We start from the raw sequence: 22,316 nt of genomic DNA, 5'->3' as shown, positions 1-22,316 counted from the left end.
GGTGTTATATTTTAACGGAAATTATGACTAATTAATAACCATAATCAAAATTATATTTAGTCCACTATATACACAAAATACGTTAAATTTCTACACAATTTTAACAGTGTGATCTAAAAATTTAAGTCAAAACAAGTTTTTAAACCCAACCTAACTTAATAAGGTTTTGTATATTTTTGGATGGACTTTATAGTAACCTATTATATCCAGGAAATAGTTACTCATGCCCAGTCTGGAGCATTATGTTATTTAAAACACGATGTTGTTAACATTTTTAATTAACATTTTTTGCTAATCAGCAATTAATTTATTCAAGCAACTCATTTAACTTAGGCATAAATTATTCGTAAGTGTAATAGCACGCCAAATAAAGTTTAATTTATTGCCAAATGAAAAAAAAATTTTTAAATGTTTCGAATCAGTTAATAGCAATAAAACATTTTGTTTGATCTAATTAGATTTCAACAACAAACAAGTAATTGTTAATAACAATAAGTTTATTGTCTTCACTTAAGATACTTTACCCCTGGCAGGATACACAACATTTCAAACAATAAATTAGCAGCCGTCATTGCAGTCGTTCCTGCAAAGTAAATGTAGTCACTAATTAATTTATTGTTTAAATCAACATTACAAAGGTTACTTTTGGTAACTTAAAAAATGACGTCACGCGTAATATTATGACGTAATAAACAAACGTAAATACTTCCTACTCTAATTACTTAATATAACAACAATTATCTTTGTAATTCGAATATGATGTCATAATTAACCTGTTGGGTCGTAGGGTGGCGAAACTTCGACAAGGTCTCCCCCGACTACGTTTAGACCCCGACAGCCTCTTAATATTTCTAACCCCTGGATTGATGTCAAACCCCCGATCTCTGGGGTTCCAGTCCCAGGGGCGAATGAAGGGTCCAGAGAATCAATATCAAAACTTTAAAAAATTTAATTATGTTCAAGACTTAAAATTAACAACAACTTTATACGAATAACGCATTCTGCAATGTTAATTAAACTATAATTACTTAAAGTCAGGGTTAAAATTCCTTTAATGATGATACATAGAAGTGTTTTAAGAGAAAAAAAACATGTGCATAAAAAAGATCGAAGTTTTATAAATCAGGTTATATGCACAATATTTTTATTAGTTTTTTAACCTTATATAAACTGGTCCGTTGCCAAGCTGGTGGCGCACTTCGTCCATTAGCGGCGATAGAGATTTGTGCCAACATTCATGTGCGGGAATTACTCTGAACCCCTAAAAATAGAATAACTTTAACCTTGATTCAGTGCTGTACTGGGCAGAATTGATTTTATATAGGTTTAAATCTTAATAATCTTAACAACTTAAAAGTTGGATGCAAACTTTCTCCGGGATTATTAAACGAAATATAAATCTACAAATGAACCTGGTCGATTTGAAACTTATACTCGTCGACTGAATATCCTGACCCTCTTAACCCAATCTGGACAACGCGTTTGCAGTCCAACAAGTTTTCATCGACGGCTCGTTTAAACGACGTTCCATGCGCGATCTTTTCACTGTTCATGACGTCATCACAGTCACTATGTGCGTCCACGTGGATCAACCCAACTGGACCGTATCTAAAATATTGTAATTAACAGAAATATTATTTTAACTATCTTGTTGCCAAAACTAAAAATATACTGATTTTCACAAACTTGTCAGCAATCGCCCTTAATATGGGATAAGTAATTGTATGATCACCACCAGCAGTTAGAGGGACACATCCATTCTTTATTATATCCTTGTAACTTTTTGTTATAATATCGCAGGTCTTAGGCAAGTTGTACAAGTTTACCGCAACGTCACCTATATCAGCAACCTATAGATAATATAGTTTAGGTTAACTTAACATAGTTAATAAAAAATAAAAAATTAAACCTTCAAAAAGAGAATTTTTTTCCTTTTGGATCACTTGTAGTAAGAGAGAATTAGCGAAGATATACAGCACAAGTGATTCTTTGTTTTGATATATAAATAAAGTTTTACACAAACAATTTAAAGTAGACTTACGTTTATTGAGTTATAAGGATCGGCTCCAGTAGCGACGTTAACCTCGTGAATTCTACAAGATTCGCACCTAATATGACGTGGACCAAACCTAAAAAAAATTAAATTTTTACCCAAAGTTTTGTTGATATTGGAATCTTAAAAATTAAAACTAATTTCAAGCTATATTAATAACAAATAGGTTAGTGGAACAGAATTAAAATGTTAATATTTGTGCCAGACCTTGTCCCGGGTCTGTATGAAGTTCCATTATCAATTGGTATTCCAACAAAACTAGCATTTAAGTTGTCGCTAGTAGGCACTGCTGGAAGTCGCATCATAGTCGGAATACCTGAACAATATACAACATTTTACATGAATGGTTATTTTCGAAAACTATAAATGGTTGTGTAAAGTTTTTGTTGTCGTAATTTTTGGTTTTACGGAGTATTGTGGTCAAGTAGTACTCAACAGCAACTTGGCGATTAAATAAACAACATACCACTCAATTTAACGTTTTTCGATACTTTGTTCAACTCAAGGCCACTTAACATTACCGTTTTTTTTATTAAAAGGCTACCGTATTAATATTAGGTATGGGTGCTTAAATATTCTGCAGAAAATGAAATAAATGTTTTTAGTTACCTGCTACTCTTGCTAGTTCATTTCCGCTGATGGGTTTGTTAAAATTTCTTCCAATTGTTTGGGTAACATGTAATGTTCTTAACAAGATAGACCTTTGTAGTGGTTGGCCATGTTGTAATACATCTACAATAGAATTTGATTTTTTTGTAATATTTAAACATTTTATATAATATATAGTTTACCCCTTGCTTAAATTCTCAACAATCTTACCTTTAAAAACCTTCATTGTTAGATTAACATTCATTTTCTATTCTGAACTTATGTTAAATTTTTATAAAGTATAAAAACACTTGATAAGTAAGATACCAATGTCACTGTTAATATTACAACTAAAGTGGAAAAGCTTATACTATTTGAACTTTACATACAAAACCACTTGGCATATGAGATACGACTTTATAACATGTTTGTTCACGCTAAATTAAATGTCAAGTGGTTACAACGCTTGAGTTGTTCTCAACAAAATATATTTGCTTTCGGTCCAAAGTTAAATATTATATTTGATTTAAACTGAATTCTTTTACAATAATAAAAATTTAAATTTATTAATATTCAAATATATTTGTTAATATGACGATAATAGTAATGATAAACAAAAACAGTTTTTCTGATTTAAATGTAATAATGACAAGGCATATTTTGCATACTAACGTTTGCTAAATATTTCAATTTTTAATAAACAAAGAACAAAATAACTGCCATTATAAAATATAATATAATTTTAGTATAACTGGGAATATAATATTTTGTTTAAACTATATCATGTTGAATCGCCACTGCCTGTAATTGTATTTGCAGAGTTGCAAGGTTCTCCTGGTGCAGCAGTGCAACATTGAAAACACTGAATGTGTTGGAAAATGAATATTTTAGTTAAACACATTTTATATTTTAGTAATTACTTTCATTTATATATATTCAAATAGAGATCGTATATTCAAAACTTATCAGCAAGTTGATCTAGCTGAATGTATTCAACTTATGTTAATATTAAAAAGTTATGTATAAGTTAAATAATAAAAAAAAATTAAATAATAAATAACTTTAAACTTACATATCCATCGTTAACAATTTGACAGCTAGCCTTGGCGTTATTCTCACAAGCCTCTCTTTGTTTACATCTTTTCTCAACACGTTGGTAGTAGAGGCCGTTGATCTCAAACTTTGTCTGGCAAGTCTAAAAGGACTTAGGTTAACTTGAGAACTTATCATGGTAATAACCCAAGCTTAAAAGTTATTCATCTTTTAACCCCATGTGGAGTAGTAAATGTTCCTACCACTACACGACGCTGCTACTATAATATTAACTTAAGCTTAGAAATCCTTTTTTCTTTTACCCTGAACATATTTAAACAATAAACACCTGATCACACTCTACTACTTCTGTGTTATCTTCCCCAGTTAGTGGATAATAGTCTCCAACTTCACAATGACTGACTGATGATCCAAAACGTCTTACCCGATGGTGATCTAATCAAAGGTTAATATTTTTTAAATAGTGTCTAGAAAATTTAGTAATTAAAAACTCAGTTCACATAGTTGAGGTTAAACTCAGCATATCAAAAGATTTTATAAATTTGAGTATTAGTTCTTACCAAAAATTCTCCCAGCAACGTTTTTGCAGACAAAAGCAACCAAAACAACTGATAACATAACAACTAAACCCTTCATTTTTTTAGCAATATTTTAAAATTTTCTAATCAAAAAGAAATTGATTCAAACTAGCAACATCATTTAGTTTTGGTTGTCTTTTATAATTAATATTGGTGAAACATTTTGTTATTTATTTACCACAATAAATCATCATTTGTTTAGGATTATTAGTAATCAGTTTATTTAATAATTTTATTGTTAAATAGGTATATAATGTTATTTCATAATTTAATAATTCTGTTGTTTATTAATTTGACTAAATAAGCATTTTTGTTAAATTATAATTAAATATAACGGAACCGGAAAAACAATGAATAAGTTACTTGGTTGATGCGAATTGAATAAAAACAAAGTCTGTTTAATTGTATAGGTTCAAGCATTTATATGTATTGGAATAATTGTAAACGCAACATTTTATTTAGTTGAGTTTATATTGATCAAATTCCTAAATGGGGTTGTTTTTACTGGAATTTTAGTTTAAGTTATATTAAAAAATCTTTACGACACTGAGTATTTTAAAAAATCCTTTAAATATTAACCAATATTAACTTTTAAAAGTGTTTGTTTTTAATTTTTTGGTTTTAGATCTTTTATTGTTCTAAAATGGCAATGACTTAACAATTAAAAACTTTTTAAAATGTTGAATACATTTAAAACAAGTTGACTTTGTTGTTACAAGTTTTAATGTTGGTTGCCCTAATTTACAAAATCAAAAAATTCAAAATTTACAAATTGATTTGTATTTACAAATCAGATAAAGTTGCTTAACCGATAGATACACACGATAACATAATTAGTATGATTTTTATTTGTATAATACGCAAACAAATGCCAAGCAACCATTTTTACAATATTATGGGTGTTTAACACGGGACAAGTTTACTTGAATATTCCTTGTACGCTGTCACCTAAACAAAAATTAACAAGGTTTATTTTTTAATACAATTTTTAAATAACAAGATCAACTATAAATTTAATTAAGCTACTCAAGAGTGTTTTATAGAAATTTTCAGTGAAGGAGAAGTTATAGTTTTATTATGAATTAAGTTTCGTTTTTAAAGCAAAATATGTTTATTTAAATTACATGGTTCTCCTGGAGCAGCCTGGCAACAAATAAAACACATGAGATGCTAAAAATAAATAAAATAAAATATTTTTAAATTTAATTTATGCTTAACGTCTAATTGGAGGAATATTAATTAACAAACGAGCCTTGTTGTTAACCAGTTTACTTTAATTTAAAGGCCAACCTTTGTAAGAACTTAGGTAATTAGTTTAATTTCCACTGTTGGCAAGTCGTTAAGTAAAAAAGATTAAACTGTCCACAACAGAGTTTGTTTATATATTGATAACTTTGATAAAATATTGTTACATATATTACCATTCCTTCGTTTACAATCGAGCAATTTGCTCGGGCGTTATTGAGACAAACTGACGTTGGTTTGCATCTCTTTTCAACGTGTATAAAGTCCGGTCTCGCCTCAATCTTTGTTTGGCAAGTCTGAATGAAATGTTAAAGATTTGGTTTAAAACGGTCTTAAACTAAATTAAATATCTGTTTGTAGAGTTTGGGGCAAATAATGAAATCAACTTAGATATTTATAAATTGTTATATATGTAGGAAAGCGCTTAGCATCTCCATCAATTCTAATGCCAAGGCTTTCCTAGCCTCAAACCAGATTTGATGCCGGTTCACACCGAACGACGAGAAAACCGTATGACCTGTTGGTGGCCTTGGACAATAAAATACAGCGTTGGCCACTGGGGTACCAAAAACAGAACATTATTAACCAGAATCAACTGATATTGATTCAACAAACAAAAGAAACCCATTTTCACAGGCGCAATAATAACTTTCGTTCGGCGAACCGAAACAGTGCAAACTCGCTACCATCCCGTGCGGTTTAAACAAAAGACTTATTGATATGAAAAAACTCATAGAGACTGTATTTATGTATATTTAAATATATACAGGTTATAAAGGGGACAAACAAATTAACCCCTTTATTCAAGGACAAGTCTAACGCCCATAAGGCAGTTAGACGCTCTAAATTTATTCGTTATTATATTGAACATGGTCCAATTGTATATTTTTCGCGTGCCCTTGTAAAACATTGTCGCTATTTGTTATGTAGAGCCAGTGGAAGCTGTTCCTAATTTCCTGTTCAGTCGTACTGTATTACTCTATAAATTTCATAGAATAAGGGTTAATAGTGTAACCCTTTTGATGTAAAAATGTGGATTGACAGTTGTCCGTTTTTGTTTTTTTCCTGCGCGATTTTATTTTCTGACAGTTAGTATATTTTTTTGGTTCCTAAAACACCCACCTATTTTTACATTGCCAAGTTTTAATTTAGAATTAGTTAACAGTTAAATACCATTATAAAGGATGTAGTCGATATACGAAAGACGTTTTTTTTGTGTGTAATGTACTCGTAATTATGTTTATCGCTATGTATGTAACCTAGAAACCAGATTTTTTGTGGTGTGTACGTGTAATACCGTTTTGTATATGTGTAATGTAACTTTCGGGATAATTATGTGAGGAACGTGCTTGATTAATAAATAGATGTTGTCTGTAGATTCGGTTTGCTATTTTTGACCATTTTGAACGCGTCTTAAACCCTATTTTAGACATTAGAGACTTATACTTTATACGTTATTGCCATATTATTTGGATAAGAGCACCCTTAGGAGTCGATACTTTTTATGATTAGATTTTTCTTGACCTCAGTCCCTACATATATATAACTTATAGCATAGAGTTTAAGGCTTAGTTTTTGTTATTTGTTACTTCGTTGCATTCTTCCAGTCGTATACTATATAGCAAACTTGTATCAGCTTTATAAACCACGTCTCCAACCTCGCATCGGTTGATTTCTGGGGGTGGTGGCTCCTCACTTGGTGGACCGACTTCTCGTCGTATGCGTCGACCTAAAATACTTATATTTTGAAATACAATTTTTAATAACAAGGTCAACTATAACTTTTATTAATTTAGTTAAGAGTGTTTGATAGAAATTTTTAGTGGAGGAGAATTCGTAGTATTTTATGACTAAGACTTTGTTTTAAAAAACTAAGTAACTTTGTAAGCGAAACAAGTCGACTAAAAATATATTATATTGAGGTTAAACCTAATTTTTAAGAGACTCTGTGGCTATTTAAAGTTTCTTACCAGCATTGGTTTTGCCTAGTACCTTCCTACAAGAAAAAACAGCCAACCCAGCAAATAGTAAAGCAAATACTATCTTCATTTTAACTCTAAGAGCAAAAACTTATACAAATTTCTCAATCACAATAGGTGGTTAAATATTTATATTTTCTTTAAACTAATAACAAAGCTTTGTTTTGAGTTGATTTTTATAGCAGGCACTGATGATATAACATTGTTTATTTAATGATATCAATAAATGTTTTTGTTTATGAAACATTACAGAATACAAAATTTATTTAATTTTTGTACCTTTTGTTTACAATATAATTATTAATCATATAAAAACACAAACTCTATAGTTGTGTAGTTGTTTTCACAAATCGGGGATTAAAAGAATAAAAAAAGGGTTACAACATCGATTTTGTCACATTATAGTTAAAACCTTAAAAAACAATGTCATTTAATTTTTGTCACGTGTTTTTTATTTTGGGATTTATAAAATGTTGTTTTTTAAATATTCTGTTTACAGCTAAGACATTAGCCAAATTAAAAGCAGTCATTAAGTAAAACTAGTTTTAATTTTAAAGATTTTTTTACAAAAATGTCACAAATTTACGAGAAGACAGTCTAAGAGTGACAGTGACAGAAGATTGAAAAAATTATTTTGTTTTGTGTGTAATAAAAACAGTAAATTAATTAGCGGTTTACGTTAAAGATAAGCACGCATTGTGGGTGGACTAAATTAAACAAAAATGTGTAAAAAATTTTACAGCACTTTGAAACTTTTATTGTAACACTGTCATACTCATTTATGGGCAGCGTGGTGTAGTGGTAAGAACACTTGCTACACCACACATGAGGTCGTGGGTTCAATCCCCACTGATCTTATGCTGTAGTGCTCTTGAGTAAGGCGCTATAAACGGTATAAACTCCTGCTAAGCCAGCACTTAATCAGCAGCTTACTTACCAGGCAATTATAATCTATAATATTCCAAACTGCTAAAGGCAACTCGAGACTGGGTAAGGGTAACTGATGTTCCTCTATGTTTAGGTCGCGTATTCAACCTTCCCACATCGAGGATAAAGATATATATATATATACAAAAAATAATAAATATTGGCAGTTTGCCAATCAATCATTAACAAAATTAACCATTTTTTTAGATTTTGTTAACCATATATGAACCAATATAACAGGTTAATTATGAACTGCATAATTCGCAAAGTTGTCCCTAATTTTCTCAAAACTTTTCCAAAACAAAATCGAATAAGTTCTGTTCGAAAGTTCACCAACACCAGTTTAGATTCTTCAATTGGATTAAAAGATGAAGAAAAACAATTTCAACAACTAGCACAAGATTTTGCCAGCAAAGAACTTGAACCTTACATGCAAAAATGGGACGAAGAATCATTTTTTCCGATTGAAACGATCAAAAAAACAGCAGAGTTAGGATTTGGTGGATTATACTGTGAGGAAGATTATGGAGGAACTGGATTATCCCGACTTGCAACTTCAGTTATCTTCGAAGCTCTGTCTTCAGGTTGTGTTTCAACAACTGCTTTTATAAGTATACACAACATGGTTGCATGGATGATAAACCAATTTGGAAACCAGGACCAAAAAGAAAATTTACTGCCTCAACTAACATCAATGGAGAAGCTGGCTTCATATTGTTTAACTGAACCAGGCAGTGGAAGTGATGCTGCTGCTCTGATCACAACAGCCACGAGGAAAGGTGATCAATACATCATAAATGGATCCAAAGCTTTTATAAGTGGAGCTAGTTCCACTGACTTATACTTGGTTATGGTTAGAACTGGTGATAAAGGCCCAAAGGGGATATCTACTGTTATAATAGATAGCAATAATCCTGGGTTAAGTTTTGGTAAATCTGAGAAGAAATTGGGTTGGAAAAGTCAGCCTACGTGTATAGTAAACTTTGAAGATTGTGTTATTCCTGTGGCTAACCGCATCGGGGCCGAAGGTCAAGGTTTTAACATCGCAATGGCTGGGTTAAATGGGGGTCGGATCAATATTTCGTCGACATCACTAGGGGGAGCTCAACAAAGCTTTAAACTTGCGAAGGAACATCTTGGCGTCCGTAATGCGTTCGGTAAACCTCTTATCTCTAACCAATATCTTCAGTTTAAAATGGCTGAAATGGCGACAAAGATTGTGTCATCGCGGTTAATGGTTCGTGAAGCAGCCAGGGCTCTTGACCAGAAAATGACAAGTGCCCCGGCATTATGTGCCATGGCAAAACTCCACGCCACTGATAACTGTTTTGAAGTTTGTAATGACTCGCTGCAAATGTTTGGTGGATATGGATATTTGAGAGATTATCCGGTCCAACAATTTGTAAGAGATGTAAGAGTAAACCAAATCCTTGAAGGAACAAATGAGATCATGAGACTTTTAATAGCTAGAGACACATTATCTTTATAAACATTAAACATATTTTAACTTATTGCTTTATGCACTTACAAGATACACAAATTTGTTCCATTTTACTTCAAAATGTTCTGCAATGTTTTATTTAAGTTCACTGTACATATTCTGCCTATAAATTTCAATTTAAATTTAGTGTTAATAGTTCAACTTGTTTTGTTTTTAATGGTGATTGTTTAGTTTTAATTTTATATATTTATTGATAGACATTTAAACTATGCTTGCTTTTCAGCAGATAAAGACGGCATTATGGTTGCTACTAATAAATTAACGAATACTGAAACTAATAAAGTTGAGACAGAGAGGGGAATTCCCAAGTCTGGAAGATGGTGGAAACCAGTTGAACGTAAAAGGTGAAATCAACTCACAATTAATTATTTTGTTTTCATTTTAAATGTGTGTGTGTGTGTCTTAATATAATTTATAGCTAATGTATATTAATTTTTTTTCTATTAATCCTCAATGTGGGAAGGATTAATGCACAACCTAAACATAGAGTAACATAAGTTACTCCGACCCAGTCTCGAGTTGACTTTGGAAGTTTGGGATATTTTAGATTATAATTGCCCGATAATTAAGCTGCTGATTAGGTGCTGGGTCAGCTGGGGGTCATACCATTTACAGCACCTTACTTAGGGGTGCCACAGAACCATGGATCTCGTGTAACAAAGCCAAGTGTTCTGACCACTACATTAAGCTGCCATTTTTTTTGAGTCAATCAGGCATTTAAAAAAATATTAAGATGGGTTTGTTATTTTGTTTGTTACATGGTTTTATGTTTATTTTAGATTTTCTGCTATTGGTAAAGATAAAGCTTTAAGAAAAACTTGGAAACAAAAAATGAATTTGAAAGCTGAGAAACAATCGATTAAAAATTATGAAAATCAACTCAATGAAGCCAGAAGGTGAATTGTGTTTTTTATATTTCTGTTTTATATAATGTAAATTGTACAGTAGGAGTTAAGTTTCTACTACCAATAATAATTGTCATGTATTTAATGTCTTTTTAAATATTAGGCAGGAAAAACTAGAATATAGAAAAAGGGTGGAAGCTCACCGGCAACAAAAATCAGAAAATCAAAAGAAATCGGAAATTGTTCAAGTTGTAAGTTTTGATTTTTAGTAATTCTACTTTAATTTTCATAGTGCTATATTCACTTTGGGTCTAAACCTTTTTAAATCATATGATAATGTCACTGTTCATTTATATATTAGATAACAAACACGGCAAAGATTCGAAGAATGAAAAAGAAACAACTCCGACAAATTGAGAAACGAGACACAACTGGAGTCAAGACCAAAAAAGCTTAAACTTTAACAATTTAAACATTATCATTAGATTGCATTCTCGTGTTTGCAAGTGCAAAAACAGTTACATTTAACTTGACTGTTTGTTAGTGTTATTTTGGTGCTACAATTGCAATCATTATTTTTGAATATATCTTCGATTTTAACCTTGTTGTTTAAACTAATACCACAGTATATCTTTATATCGTTGTGGTTATTTTAATGCCAAATTTGTTAATGTTATAATATAAATCATGTTACATTGCTGGATATGTTTTTGGTAGTTGGTTTAAAATCTGTATAAGTAAAATTTTTATTTTCACTATGTTCCTAACATTGTTTTTTTTTTGTTACAGATTTAAAGATTTATTTAAAATAAAATATTTAAGTATTGAGATGTCAGCTGACCCACTTTCCTTCTTTGGAGGAGAAGTCAGTGACTCAGATTCAGATGAATCAGGTCCAGAAGAAATCCAAACCAAAACCCAACCTGATATAAAAGAACGAAAAGGAGGCTTACCCCATCCACTTGCTGCCCTTTCCAGTGCCACAACACCTAAGTTTGTAACAAGTCATGTTAATAAAGATATGAACTGGGATACCATGGTAAAGAAGGCGCCGTATGTTGCACCAAAGGAATATAAACCATGGGAAAACGCACTTCCATCGGTTGAATCTAAACCTGAAATTAAAACTAAGAAACCAGACCTTGCTTTAAATAAACAAGTCCCTCAGAATCTTGTTACCCCGTCGATACAGGAACCTGTTGTAAAAAAACAAGAAAATGTGAACGATTTTGCGATATCGTGGTCAAAAATGTACCAGGATTCAAGTAATGAAAGACCAAAAAAACGTCTGTTACCGCAAGATGAGGACCGTGATTTGGTTGGTTTTTGTCACACAGATGTCGATGCCGATAAACTCGCGTTTAGTTCCGTTAAACAACAGAAAATGAACAGTTTTAGGGTAAAAGAAAAGGTAAAAAGAGACACTGGGCAAGCTAACAGAGAGAAGATGTTCGTGGAAGAAGAAAAAAGGATTTTAAGACAAAATTTTGATTAAATTTTCAAATATTTTCACTTTTATTATATTTTTTATAGAAACGTTTTTTTATCACAACAAGATTAATTAATTAAATTTGTTATGTTTTAAATAGATATATGCACACTCTTTTTATGAGCTTTCATTGGACTAGAATATAGAAAAAAACTTAAACACTTAATGCTATATTTTTGTGCGATATTTCTTGTATCTTTTAAGTAAACCATCATTTTTCTAACAAACTTTAATTCTTTGTGTTCATATGATTTAAATGAAATACATGATATTGTTGTAAGTTTTTATCTCTCATCATTGTTTTAACTCACACAGGTTACTTTTGTTTTTTAATTAAAAGTTGTTGAACTTAAAAAGTTGGAAAACAATTAAATTAAAAGTTTTCAAGAAGAGGAAAAATATGGAATTTTGCAGACCAAGGTAGGCAAGGTTGGTTATTGTTTAAAGCACTGGTGTGGTAACGGAAAAGTTTGATTTATTTTACATGTTGCACTTTTGTTCATAACTGTACATAATGTTGTTCAGTAGAAGAGTTTAAAAGCATTTGGTATATGTATAATATTAGTTTGTGTTTAGTTTAACCATATAGATACAGTATAAGTGTGTGTACTGAGTCTAAAGCATAATTTTATATAAATTGTGATTTTATTAAGCGATAAAATAAGTTGAAGAAACTACATTGTAGCGTTGTCAATTAACATAAAAAACAATTAAATTTGTGTTAAGAATTTATCCTAAACAGGCAGTTTTGCATATGATGTTAAACTAACATTGATTCATTTGGTTTTGGAAACCAATCCTCATTTTTGTCTTGATTTTGTTTTTTATGTTGGCTCTGTGTTATAAATATATGATTATAAATAACTTAAAATATCAATACTACATTGCTCTACTTATACTAAATGTTAAAAACAATATATTGTAGGTACTCAAGTTTCTAAATTTTCCCCTTTTACGAATTAAATTAATGTTACCTTTTTAAAAGGACTTTTCCAAGTTGATTTCTCATTTTTATGGCCAACAGGGGGCGCTTTTGGCAAAGTTGGCGGTAATTTTTTAATCTATGAATTAAATACAAATAAGTGACACAAAACTTTAAAAATTTAAACCTATTTTAATAGTAAACAAGCACAACAAAAACTGGGATTAAATTTGTTAAACTACGACCAGAACAAATTAAAGGTTGTAACCTAATTGTCTTACCTCTAGAACAGCTGATGCAGCATAAGAATTACTCCGACTTAAACTTACCCCCTCACTTTTCTGTTCGTGAGGGGGTCGCAACACATTTGGCATAAAACCCCCTTTTCTTTTTTTAGGGGGCACATTTTTAGGGAGAGTCCCTATTTCGGACTCTCGCTGAAAAGTTGAGTTTGAGGATAAAGTTTGTCGTCCGATCAAGTGTGACGTGTCCCTTTCTTCTTCTATGCTTGATTGATTCTCTTCGACAGATGAATTCTCTTCTTTATTGTCACCTGATTGTGATGTCACAGTGGAGAATGAATCAGCAGTGATTAAAACATCTTTATTTTCCTCAGGTTTAGGTTTAAGTAGAAAAGATCTTCGACCCCGAATCGATAAAGTTGAACTTCTACTGAACGGGGATTGAACCTGAAACTCCTTGCTTGCTGGTCTCTTAAACGGATCTGTTTTGTTCTTGGAGTAGTAAACAAATGAAATCACGGCAATCCAACAATACATCTGAAATACATTGGGATGGAATTCACTTAATAAGAATAAGTTAAAGTTCCTGCTCCTAAAACTTCTTGAAAAAAAACGTAAATTTGCTTTCATTTTAAGCAATTTTTAAAATAAACGATTGCGAAAAAAGATTTTTTTTGATCAATATTGAAACGCTTAAAATTACGAGAGTAAGATTTCCTTGTAATTTAAAATGAATGTCCAATACACTAAACAAACAGCCCAGGACATGGTTAATAAAATGTTTATTTTGTAAATAATTTTCTTGTTTACCTTACGGTATACAACATCCTAAGCAAACGCCGTTTAAAATAAGTGCGCAACATTATAAAGTTTTCTATTTAAACTCAGTGTTTGTGTATTAACACAATTGTTATATTTATTTAAATGGTTTAAAATAATATTAAATAAATCTCACCAGAACTAAATATCGAAACCAAACCTCGATCAACGAAAATATCCCGAACACCGTAATCTGTAATAAACACATTTATTCGGTTGTTAGCACTTTAATTATTCATGGACTTCGTTGTAGTTAAATAAATTAACTGACTTAAAGGGATTTAAGTCCAATGTTCATTCTGTAAATGACTTTAATTGGCAAAGGACTGATTTAAACTCTTAGTTTCTAATTATAAAGAATAGAGTATTGCGTTCGATCCCCACTGCTTGCGCTTTGAATTGTCGCTAGTTTGGACCCTTATTCGTTTATTGGCCATTATTAAAACATCACAAGATCGATTACATTTGAAAAGCTAGCATTTTTAAATATGTCTCTTCTTTTTCAACCCCAAAACAACAATATATTAGGTAAATAATAACTGCCAATAGTATTGTAAACTTACAGAACTATTTAAACCCCAACCAATATTAAAACCCCACTAAAATAGTTAATTAAGCCTTAATAACCAATATATAATCCCTCACCATAGGATATAGAAATAGGTCGCCATAACATGAAGCCTTGATCCCAAAGTCGATTAAAAACGAAATAGGAATTACCCCCAGTACTGGGTATAACAGAAACATTTTCTCCTGTTATGTAAACGTTTAATGTTAAAGTCTAACTTGTGTTTACTTGTGTTTATTTGTATAATGAGGCAATATAACGTCAAAGATAATATTAACCACAAGTATATGTATTCTAAGTGACGTACGAGTTGTTGATATTCAATTAAAAATAAATATTAAAATTATTAGAAGTTATAATTTAGACTTACAAACCAAACTGAGCATATAACACTGATCCCAGTTATAATTTGAATTCCTAATATCGTTAACTCAATATAAACACCAACGATTTTTTCTTCTGTAAAATATAAAGTTTTTTTAAAATTAAACAATGTTCTTTTAGATTTAAAGTAACGTTAATTAAAAAAGTTAAATGCCAATGCTCAATAAAACCCACTTTCTTAACTTTAAGTAGTTTTTGATTAGCTTAAAAGGTTTTAAATATTTAATTCTACTTAATTGTGAATGTTTAAACATATGCCATTACTTAAACAACACTTAATGTTTTAAACAGACTTTAAAGCAACAAAACAACAACATTTTAATACTTTAAAACCCACGACAAATATATATAGATTGGCTTTAGTTTACACCTTTGCTTAAGTTTACATTTATATTAAATATCAAAACTTAAATTTAGGCAACGGTTAACGGGAAACTTTTAAACAATTAAATCTAAAATTAGATATATTTTAAGACTTTTAAATGTTTAGGTACATTCGAAAGTCTTAAAATATATTTAGCTTATAAGAAACCCAATACTTTTACGATTACTCGAATTGGTTAAGAATTACACTTAAACACAACTTAAACTTACGATTAATTGGAATGGTTAGATCGATCTGCTGCATCCCCCACATCGATAATAAAAGTATTCGCATAAAACTTTGAAGCTAAAAACAAATTAAAGTTGTTTAATTCATATGGGAATTATTTTTAAGGTAAAATCTTTTTTTTTTAAATATTCACACTAATTTTCCACGTGAACACGAACTTTAATTACGTCATCACCCAATGACGTCACACTTACAAACAGTTTCCATCCTGTCCCAGACACGGCGCGTAAAAGATCCCTCCTAAAGAAACAACATTCGTTGTAATGACCAACTATCGGGATCTGTATTATTCCCCATCCTATCGTCTTTACTGTCATTGTGACGTCACTTGTGGCGCAATAACGTCACTTATCTGGTTAAAAAGCCAACGTCACTGTAAAGTTGTTGTGATGTCGTCCGGTTAAAGTGGGGTAATGACGTCACTTCTATGATTTTTAATTACTGACGTCACTTCTATGGTCTTTTTAAATCCGTTTAAAATTACTTTAACTTCGTTAATTACTAATTCCTAATTATCCTGAAAATTACACAAAATATAACATAAGACATTGAGAAAGTCGTTTAGTCATAAGTTACATGGCAGGTCAGATGACATCATTGAATGGACTTGTAATATAACGTCATCAATATGTTAACATGACTTATACCCATCTACACTTGCTGTGTACTTTAGTGGTTGCGTAACTACGTTAACAAATAGCGTTGGTTGTTTCTTTACATTGCTCTTTAAGTCTTAATTTGGCTTTATAACTAAGTTAAATACATTTCCTCGTGCCTAATGGTTAAATTATAGGCTCAGTATTAATAAACTTTACTTTGTTAGTGCCTAATACTGTTCTATACAAAAAAGAAAATACAATGACACATTGCCTAAATTACGCAATACATTATATAATCATATGCTAAAAACTAGATGTGTTTTACATGGTCGTTATTTTAACAAAGTTTGTGTCAATTCAGTTAAGCTTATGTTAGATTGAAAAGCTAAGTTAATGATGTTTTAGTAATTCGATTACTTTCCTAACTCGCTGTATACGCTTGCCTGAACATTCTAACTTAAGGTTTACTTTCTATTTTAAGTTTTATCTAACATTGCTGGTTTAAATATTGCTAGTAAATCTTTAGAACCTAGAAATTACTTATTAGTATGTAGATTTACATGCAACTTAATGAACTAAAAATCCTGGTATTTGCCTGTCTAACAATACTCTCCATGTTTTGTTTCTGAATAAACTATACAACCACTATAGCCGGAGGCAATCGATCATTATTTCCATTTTTAAAACAGCTTCCTTCTGCTTATCCTCGTTGTGTATGTTCACAATTTATTAATTAATGTTAATAAAAATTTTGTGCTAATTAAATTTAATAAATTATATATTTCTAATATTTTTAATTACTCGTGATGTTACGAATCTGTCTGTAAAGTTTTAGCTAGTGCCACTTAATCATTTTGGTTCAAACTATTACTAATATCATTCCTTTATATAATCATATCACCCACTCACAACCAACTCTATATATTCACCTACATTCGCTATCATGTGACGTCATTTTATTAAATATTAACAACATTTTTGAAGGTTCTGTTTGGATAATATTGCGTCGCTTTAAATAAATTATTTAAGAACGTTGTTTATCGTTGCTATATTATTTTACATCTAATTTTATAAATTTCTCGTGATATTTATTTACAAAAAAGCGTTATTCTCGTGAACTTACGTTAATTTACTTAGCCGAGCCAATAATACTTAGTGTAAAAATAATAATTTTGTTTAAAACATATAATTACAAATTGAAACGAAAGTTACTTTAGCCTAAACCCCTAAATTTTAGTGTTTCTTTAACTTCGCTTCAGAATTTCTGTTTTCTGTTTTTTCGCTTGATTAAGTGTTTTTATCTAACCCAGTCATGCGTATTAACGTTTTTCAAAGCCTCTCTATTATGACGTAATATATTCTGTGAGGACCCTTCACCAATTTGTGACGTCAGGTCTCCAACTTAATTGATTTCAGTTAGGGGGTTTTACATCAGTTTAAACATTAGGTCAACAATATAATCAACTTTTACAACTTAAAAATAGGCATGGGTTAAAAAAAAACCTTTTTGGGTTGTAAAGGTTTTTTCAATTCGGGGACAAATAAATATGTTTACATTTACTTTGTTGTTACTTTTGCTGTTTTTATTGAAAATATTACGATTTACGTTACAATATATTTGCATCACTAATATTGTTACAAATATTTAACAAAACACAATTTGTTAAAAAGTTGTTCACAAGATGTGCAAAAAAATAATTAGGGGATTTTTTATGCAAATAACAAATTTTTTCAATGGGTTTGTTACGAGTTCTACTATTAAAATAAATCAATTTTTTGTTGGAAAAATATTCGCAAATTAGAAAATGTAGACAAAGTTAAAGTTTTTTTAAGGCATTTTTTTTAAATTACGTTTTATTTTTGATGTATTAAATGTCGTTAAAATTACTTAAAATTAAGCTTGGTTTTTGAAGGTGAAGTTTTCAGTGTTTTTAAATAAAATTGCGAAACTAAATAATTAAATTAATCAGCAAAGTTAAAAGTATAACAACCGCTAGTTGGTGTCCTTGAGCTACCACAGTTGTCGCTTTATTGCACAAGTTGTCGGTGCAGCATGACGTAGCACATGACGTCACCATACGTCTGACGTTGTCGGGTAATGATTGTTTAACAAGATCGCATGTGAATGATTGGCAGACTTGAGCAGGTTGGCATTGGGTTAAAACTAAAGTTCCAGTTGCTGGAAAGTAAATTTCTAGAGTTTGTTTTTAAACGTTAAATAGAAAATTTATTTTTCAAGTTATTTTGATTTTAAAGGTTTAGAAATGTAGTTTGGTAAAGTAGTTGTATTCGGTTAAATTTGATTGTTATAGAGGTTTAAAAAATTGGTTTAAAATAAAGTTCTTTTTTATATGGACAGTAATTGTGTTGTCTTTTTATTAATTTTCAGTTAAATAATGTTATGTAAAATTCTTTATTTGTAAAATTCTTATTAATTGATCCATAAAAATAAAAATTATGTATTTAATGTTTTTTTTGTATTACTCAAACTCAAATTAAAAATCTTTTTTAAAGTTACTTTCATTCGTGCCTCCATCCATAACTAAAGTAGCTTTCAAACAAGCAGCCTCGCTTCCATATTTCTCATTAAAACGACACAATCCGGGCTCTGTGTCGTCACTAACGACCCCTAACGTTGGATGGGTTTGAAGCATTCCACTGTAACATTGGAACTGGGCTGGGGGGGGGGGCAAAAAAACAAAGTTTTGGAGGTCGAAATAATGTTTAAAGAATGTTCAAAAAATTAAAAAATTGTTTAACCTTGGTCTGGGCTCTTGTTGCACAAATCTTCCGAATCACAACATTTGACGTCACATGACGTAATATTATATCGGGGATCTCCCTCTTTCTCTTCTGACGTCACATCTTCGAGGATGTAACCGCATCCTCGTCTCTCTTCTTCTTCGCAATCTATCGCGCACGATCCAACATAAACGTGAGCTATGACGTCATAATAATAAGTTGTTAAAATCGCCATAGTAAAATGATATAAAATTAAATTAAAATTATTGTTAAAACTTGCCAAAATTTGATACAAATATAATAGAAGTGGCAGTGGCAATTACTATTTTGTAAAAGCAATTACAAAGTCTTCATAATTTTGCTTTGTTTTTATATTTTAAATATTCAAAAGAAAACTTGTTTTATTTGACATGTTGTTTAGAACATTGGCATTTAAAACATGACAAAATTGATTAATTATTTATTCAGTTTGCCACGAATATTAAAAATATTCGCTTTTTAATGTTAAATTAAAACCATATTTAATGTAAAAAAAGATATTTTTAGATTTTAGTTTAATGTTTTTTGCATAACCTTTTTTTATTGAAATTCCTTTAAATCCTTTGGAGCGTTAATTACTTAAAAGTTTGCATAATTTATGTTTGTTTAATCTACGAAACGAAACTAATTTATCCACATATGTGGCATAGTAATCTTTAAAAGTAGCGCATTTGACGAAATGCTTTTAGGAAAAATAACCTAATTTGTGAAATAACTTAATTAGCAATAAAACTAAATTTATTCAACTTAAAACTTAATTTAAAATTTCAAGTGGTCACCTACTTTAAGCCTTTTAAAATAACTTAGTTATAACGTTTTAATTTGTATTTAAAAGAACTATTTTTTCTGCGGTTTTTATACAAAAAATGATTATTATCTTGTAAGCTTGTTATGTTCTAATATTCAATTTTTTTAAATTAACAAACTAATGTGGTTCGATTTTTGTCTGTACATCGACACTCAAACAATCGATAAAAATAAAGTTTTCGCACAATAACAATAAGTCCCAGGAGAATTCTTAACTTAATAACCTTTTCAACCTTTATCCGGTTCTTTGATATTGTTTTACTCAAAATTTTATGTTTATTTCAGCGTTTACCTTTTACGTTTAAACCTTACTATAACAGTTTAGTTAAATTGGGGCCAATAACCTATTATACAAAGCGATGCTTGTCAAGTTAAATTAGCTTATTTTAAAAGTCAAAAAACAAATTAAAGGCCAACATTTCATTTCCTATAATTCAAGGTTCTTTATATAAACATCAATTTTTTCCCCGTAACATATCGACTACTTTAACCCTGATTTCGTTTCATTGTTTAACAAAGATTTTACGACCCTCATTTATCCAAAACAACCAAGTTTACAAACATATTAACAAGAAAATAAATATCTTAAAACCATTATAAAATAACTAAACAAGCTTATAAAACGGCGTGAGTAAACATTATATAACTACATGTGGGGTGACCTTATATAAATTAGCGAATAACGTCAAACTAATTAGGTTCTAACGATTGGTAATCTCTCATTCACTAGTGTGAGATATTCTATTATTACTGTGTAGTATAAGATATTAACACATTCGAATATTGGTGTAAGTGAACTTTGGTTTAATCTTGCTTTTATTAAATCGGTGAAAGTAAAGTTTTATTGTATATAACATATACGCTTTGCTATTCATTTGATGAAGATCAAACGAAAAAACTGAACTTAAAGTTGTAATTTTTTGAAAATGTGTTAAATTTTCCAATGTTTAGTCATTATATATTACGCTATTTTTTAAATGTGCATATCCATAAGCAATAGGTTATAGTTTAACAATAGATTTGATTTACAACTGGCAAATTTAAGTAAGTTATAATTCAGGACATGTGGTTAAATGATCCAGATTAAATTTGGTTTCAAATTTAAAAACATAAAATTCGTGCTTGTGGTTTAATAATACCTTAATACATATGTATGGTGGTATGGCTTAAAATGTTTTTCTTTTAGATTTCGTATTAAATCGTTTAAAACCTTTACTTTCTAATGTTTGTTGAAATAATTAAGGAAATAAATTATGTTTAAAAATACACATTTAATAATCCAACTAACAAAGTTAAATTTAGTTTATTGCTTTATTTCTTGGTAAGTTAGCGTCGATATATATTAAAGTTATAAAAATAAGTTAAATAGTTTTAATGATTTCTCTTAACCTACACTCAATGCACAAATCAAGCAAATTATGTTAAAAAAAACTGTAAATACAACCATTAACTATTTTGATACTAAAAAACAACCATCATCGTGTTAACAACCATTAAAACAATCATGAACTATGTTAACAACCATATTAATAACCATTAATCGTGTTAAAAACCATGAAAACAACCATGTTTTACGACATAACCATAAAAACAACAATCAACCGAGTTAACAACCATTTAAACAACCATTATCTAAGTTAACAACCATGCAAAAAACATTAACCATAATAAAACCATTAAAACAACCATACACCATAATAAAACCATCAAAACAACCACGCACCATAATAAAACCATAATTACAATGCGACTCACATTCCATTCCGCGTAAGTTGATCTTGGCGTTGACTCCAACACAAACTTCCCCACTCCCACATTCCACACTGATGACGTCACTCTCTAACACTCGGTCGTTCATCAGTGACGTCACACCCTTGTTACACCTCAGTGCGCACGACACTGAAAAGTTACATTTTTTATGTTTGTTTATTTTAAAAATTAGATTTTTTTAATTTTACGAAATTTTTAAAATCTGCTTTAAAAATTTATTTTATTTTTGTTTTATTAGTTAAATCTTACCTGAAATTGATATAACTAACAGAAATATAACTTTTATAATTTTACACATTTTAATTCTCCTAATTATTCCTGAAAACAACCAAACAAAATATTTTTAAAACAAATCTGTCATCTTTAATTTACTTAACCGATATAGGAAATACTACACAGCATGAATGAAGCTAACCTAATTAAGTTCGCTAAATAGTTTGTTTACAACGGGCTATTTATAACACCTCGATAACGCTTTTTACAACCGATTTACTTGTATTTAAATCATAAAATTTTCACAAACTCTTTTAATTTGCCTTTATAAAACTTAATT

General features: G+C 30.1%; 8 protein-coding genes across 8 annotated transcripts; 3 read left to right on the top strand and 5 right to left on the bottom strand.

Moving 5' to 3' along the window:
* Nucleotides 1–363: 363 nt before the first annotated feature.
* On the bottom strand, nt 364–3,063 carry LOC145752257 (guanidinobutyrase-like). Its single transcript, XM_082568510.1, has 9 exons — nt 2,873–3,063; nt 2,663–2,785; nt 2,261–2,369; nt 2,042–2,129; nt 1,687–1,850; nt 1,413–1,608; nt 1,161–1,261; nt 774–937; nt 364–583 (listed from the first exon to the last, which is right to left on the bottom strand). Exons 1-9 carry the CDS (start codon nt 2,904–2,906, stop codon nt 507–509), a joined length of 1,056 nt encoding a protein of 351 aa, XP_082424636.1. The 5' UTR covers nt 2,907–3,063; the 3' UTR covers nt 364–506.
* Nucleotides 3,064–3,281: 218 nt separating this feature from the next.
* On the bottom strand, nt 3,282–4,371 carry LOC145753637 (uncharacterized). The gene is made up of 4 exons (XM_082570048.1): nt 4,255–4,371; nt 4,023–4,129; nt 3,714–3,836; nt 3,282–3,503 (listed from the first exon to the last, which is right to left on the bottom strand). The coding sequence occupies exons 1-4, from the start codon at nt 4,328–4,330 to the stop codon at nt 3,423–3,425; spliced, it is 387 nt and encodes a 128-aa protein (XP_082426174.1). The 5' UTR covers nt 4,331–4,371; the 3' UTR covers nt 3,282–3,422.
* Nucleotides 4,372–5,140: 769 nt separating this feature from the next.
* LOC145752434 (uncharacterized) lies at nt 5,141–7,566 on the bottom strand. The gene is made up of 5 exons (XM_082568721.1): nt 7,488–7,566; nt 7,107–7,246; nt 5,694–5,813; nt 5,397–5,442; nt 5,141–5,220 (listed from the first exon to the last, which is right to left on the bottom strand). The coding sequence occupies exons 1-5, from the start codon at nt 7,564–7,566 to the stop codon at nt 5,192–5,194; spliced, it is 414 nt and encodes a 137-aa protein (XP_082424847.1). The 3' UTR covers nt 5,141–5,191.
* Nucleotides 7,567–8,635: 1,069 nt separating this feature from the next.
* LOC145752960 (isobutyryl-CoA dehydrogenase, mitochondrial-like) lies at nt 8,636–9,919 on the top strand. The gene has a single exon (XM_082569340.1). It carries the CDS (start codon nt 8,647–8,649, stop codon nt 9,910–9,912), a length of 1,266 nt encoding a protein of 421 aa, XP_082425466.1. The 5' UTR covers nt 8,636–8,646; the 3' UTR covers nt 9,913–9,919.
* Nucleotides 9,920–10,065: 146 nt separating this feature from the next.
* On the top strand, nt 10,066–11,559 carry LOC145752963 (coiled-coil domain-containing protein 86-like). The gene is made up of 4 exons (XM_082569343.1): nt 10,066–10,268; nt 10,704–10,820; nt 10,933–11,020; nt 11,131–11,559. The coding sequence occupies exons 1-4, from the start codon at nt 10,165–10,167 to the stop codon at nt 11,224–11,226; spliced, it is 405 nt and encodes a 134-aa protein (XP_082425469.1). The 5' UTR covers nt 10,066–10,164; the 3' UTR covers nt 11,227–11,559.
* On the top strand, nt 11,527–12,580 carry LOC145752962 (UPF0690 protein C1orf52 homolog). The gene has a single exon (XM_082569342.1). It carries the CDS (start codon nt 11,527–11,529, stop codon nt 12,262–12,264), a length of 738 nt encoding a protein of 245 aa, XP_082425468.1. The 3' UTR covers nt 12,265–12,580.
* A 152-nt stretch (nt 12,581–12,732) lies between these two features.
* On the bottom strand, nt 12,733–16,344 carry LOC145752961 (uncharacterized). The gene is made up of 8 exons (XM_082569341.1): nt 16,001–16,344; nt 15,788–15,863; nt 15,180–15,268; nt 14,887–14,994; nt 14,378–14,434; nt 13,462–13,959; nt 13,233–13,319; nt 12,733–13,093 (listed from the first exon to the last, which is right to left on the bottom strand). The coding sequence occupies exons 1-8, from the start codon at nt 16,121–16,123 to the stop codon at nt 13,019–13,021; spliced, it is 1,113 nt and encodes a 370-aa protein (XP_082425467.1). The 5' UTR covers nt 16,124–16,344; the 3' UTR covers nt 12,733–13,018.
* Nucleotides 16,345–18,118: 1,774 nt separating this feature from the next.
* Nucleotides 18,119–21,893, bottom strand: LOC145753134 (uncharacterized). Its single transcript, XM_082569530.1, has 4 exons — nt 21,749–21,893; nt 19,166–19,345; nt 18,924–19,082; nt 18,119–18,584 (listed from the first exon to the last, which is right to left on the bottom strand). Exons 1-4 carry the CDS (start codon nt 21,849–21,851, stop codon nt 18,355–18,357), a joined length of 672 nt encoding a protein of 223 aa, XP_082425656.1. The 5' UTR covers nt 21,852–21,893; the 3' UTR covers nt 18,119–18,354.
* Nucleotides 21,894–22,316: the final 423 nt, after the last annotated feature.

Source organism: Corella eumyota, chromosome 5 (assembly GCF_963082875.1).
Source record: "Corella eumyota chromosome 5, kaCorEumy4.1, whole genome shotgun sequence".
Taxonomy (NCBI): domain Eukaryota; kingdom Metazoa; phylum Chordata; class Ascidiacea; order Phlebobranchia; family Corellidae; genus Corella; species Corella eumyota.
This window is presented reverse-complemented; position numbering and strand designations above follow the sequence as displayed.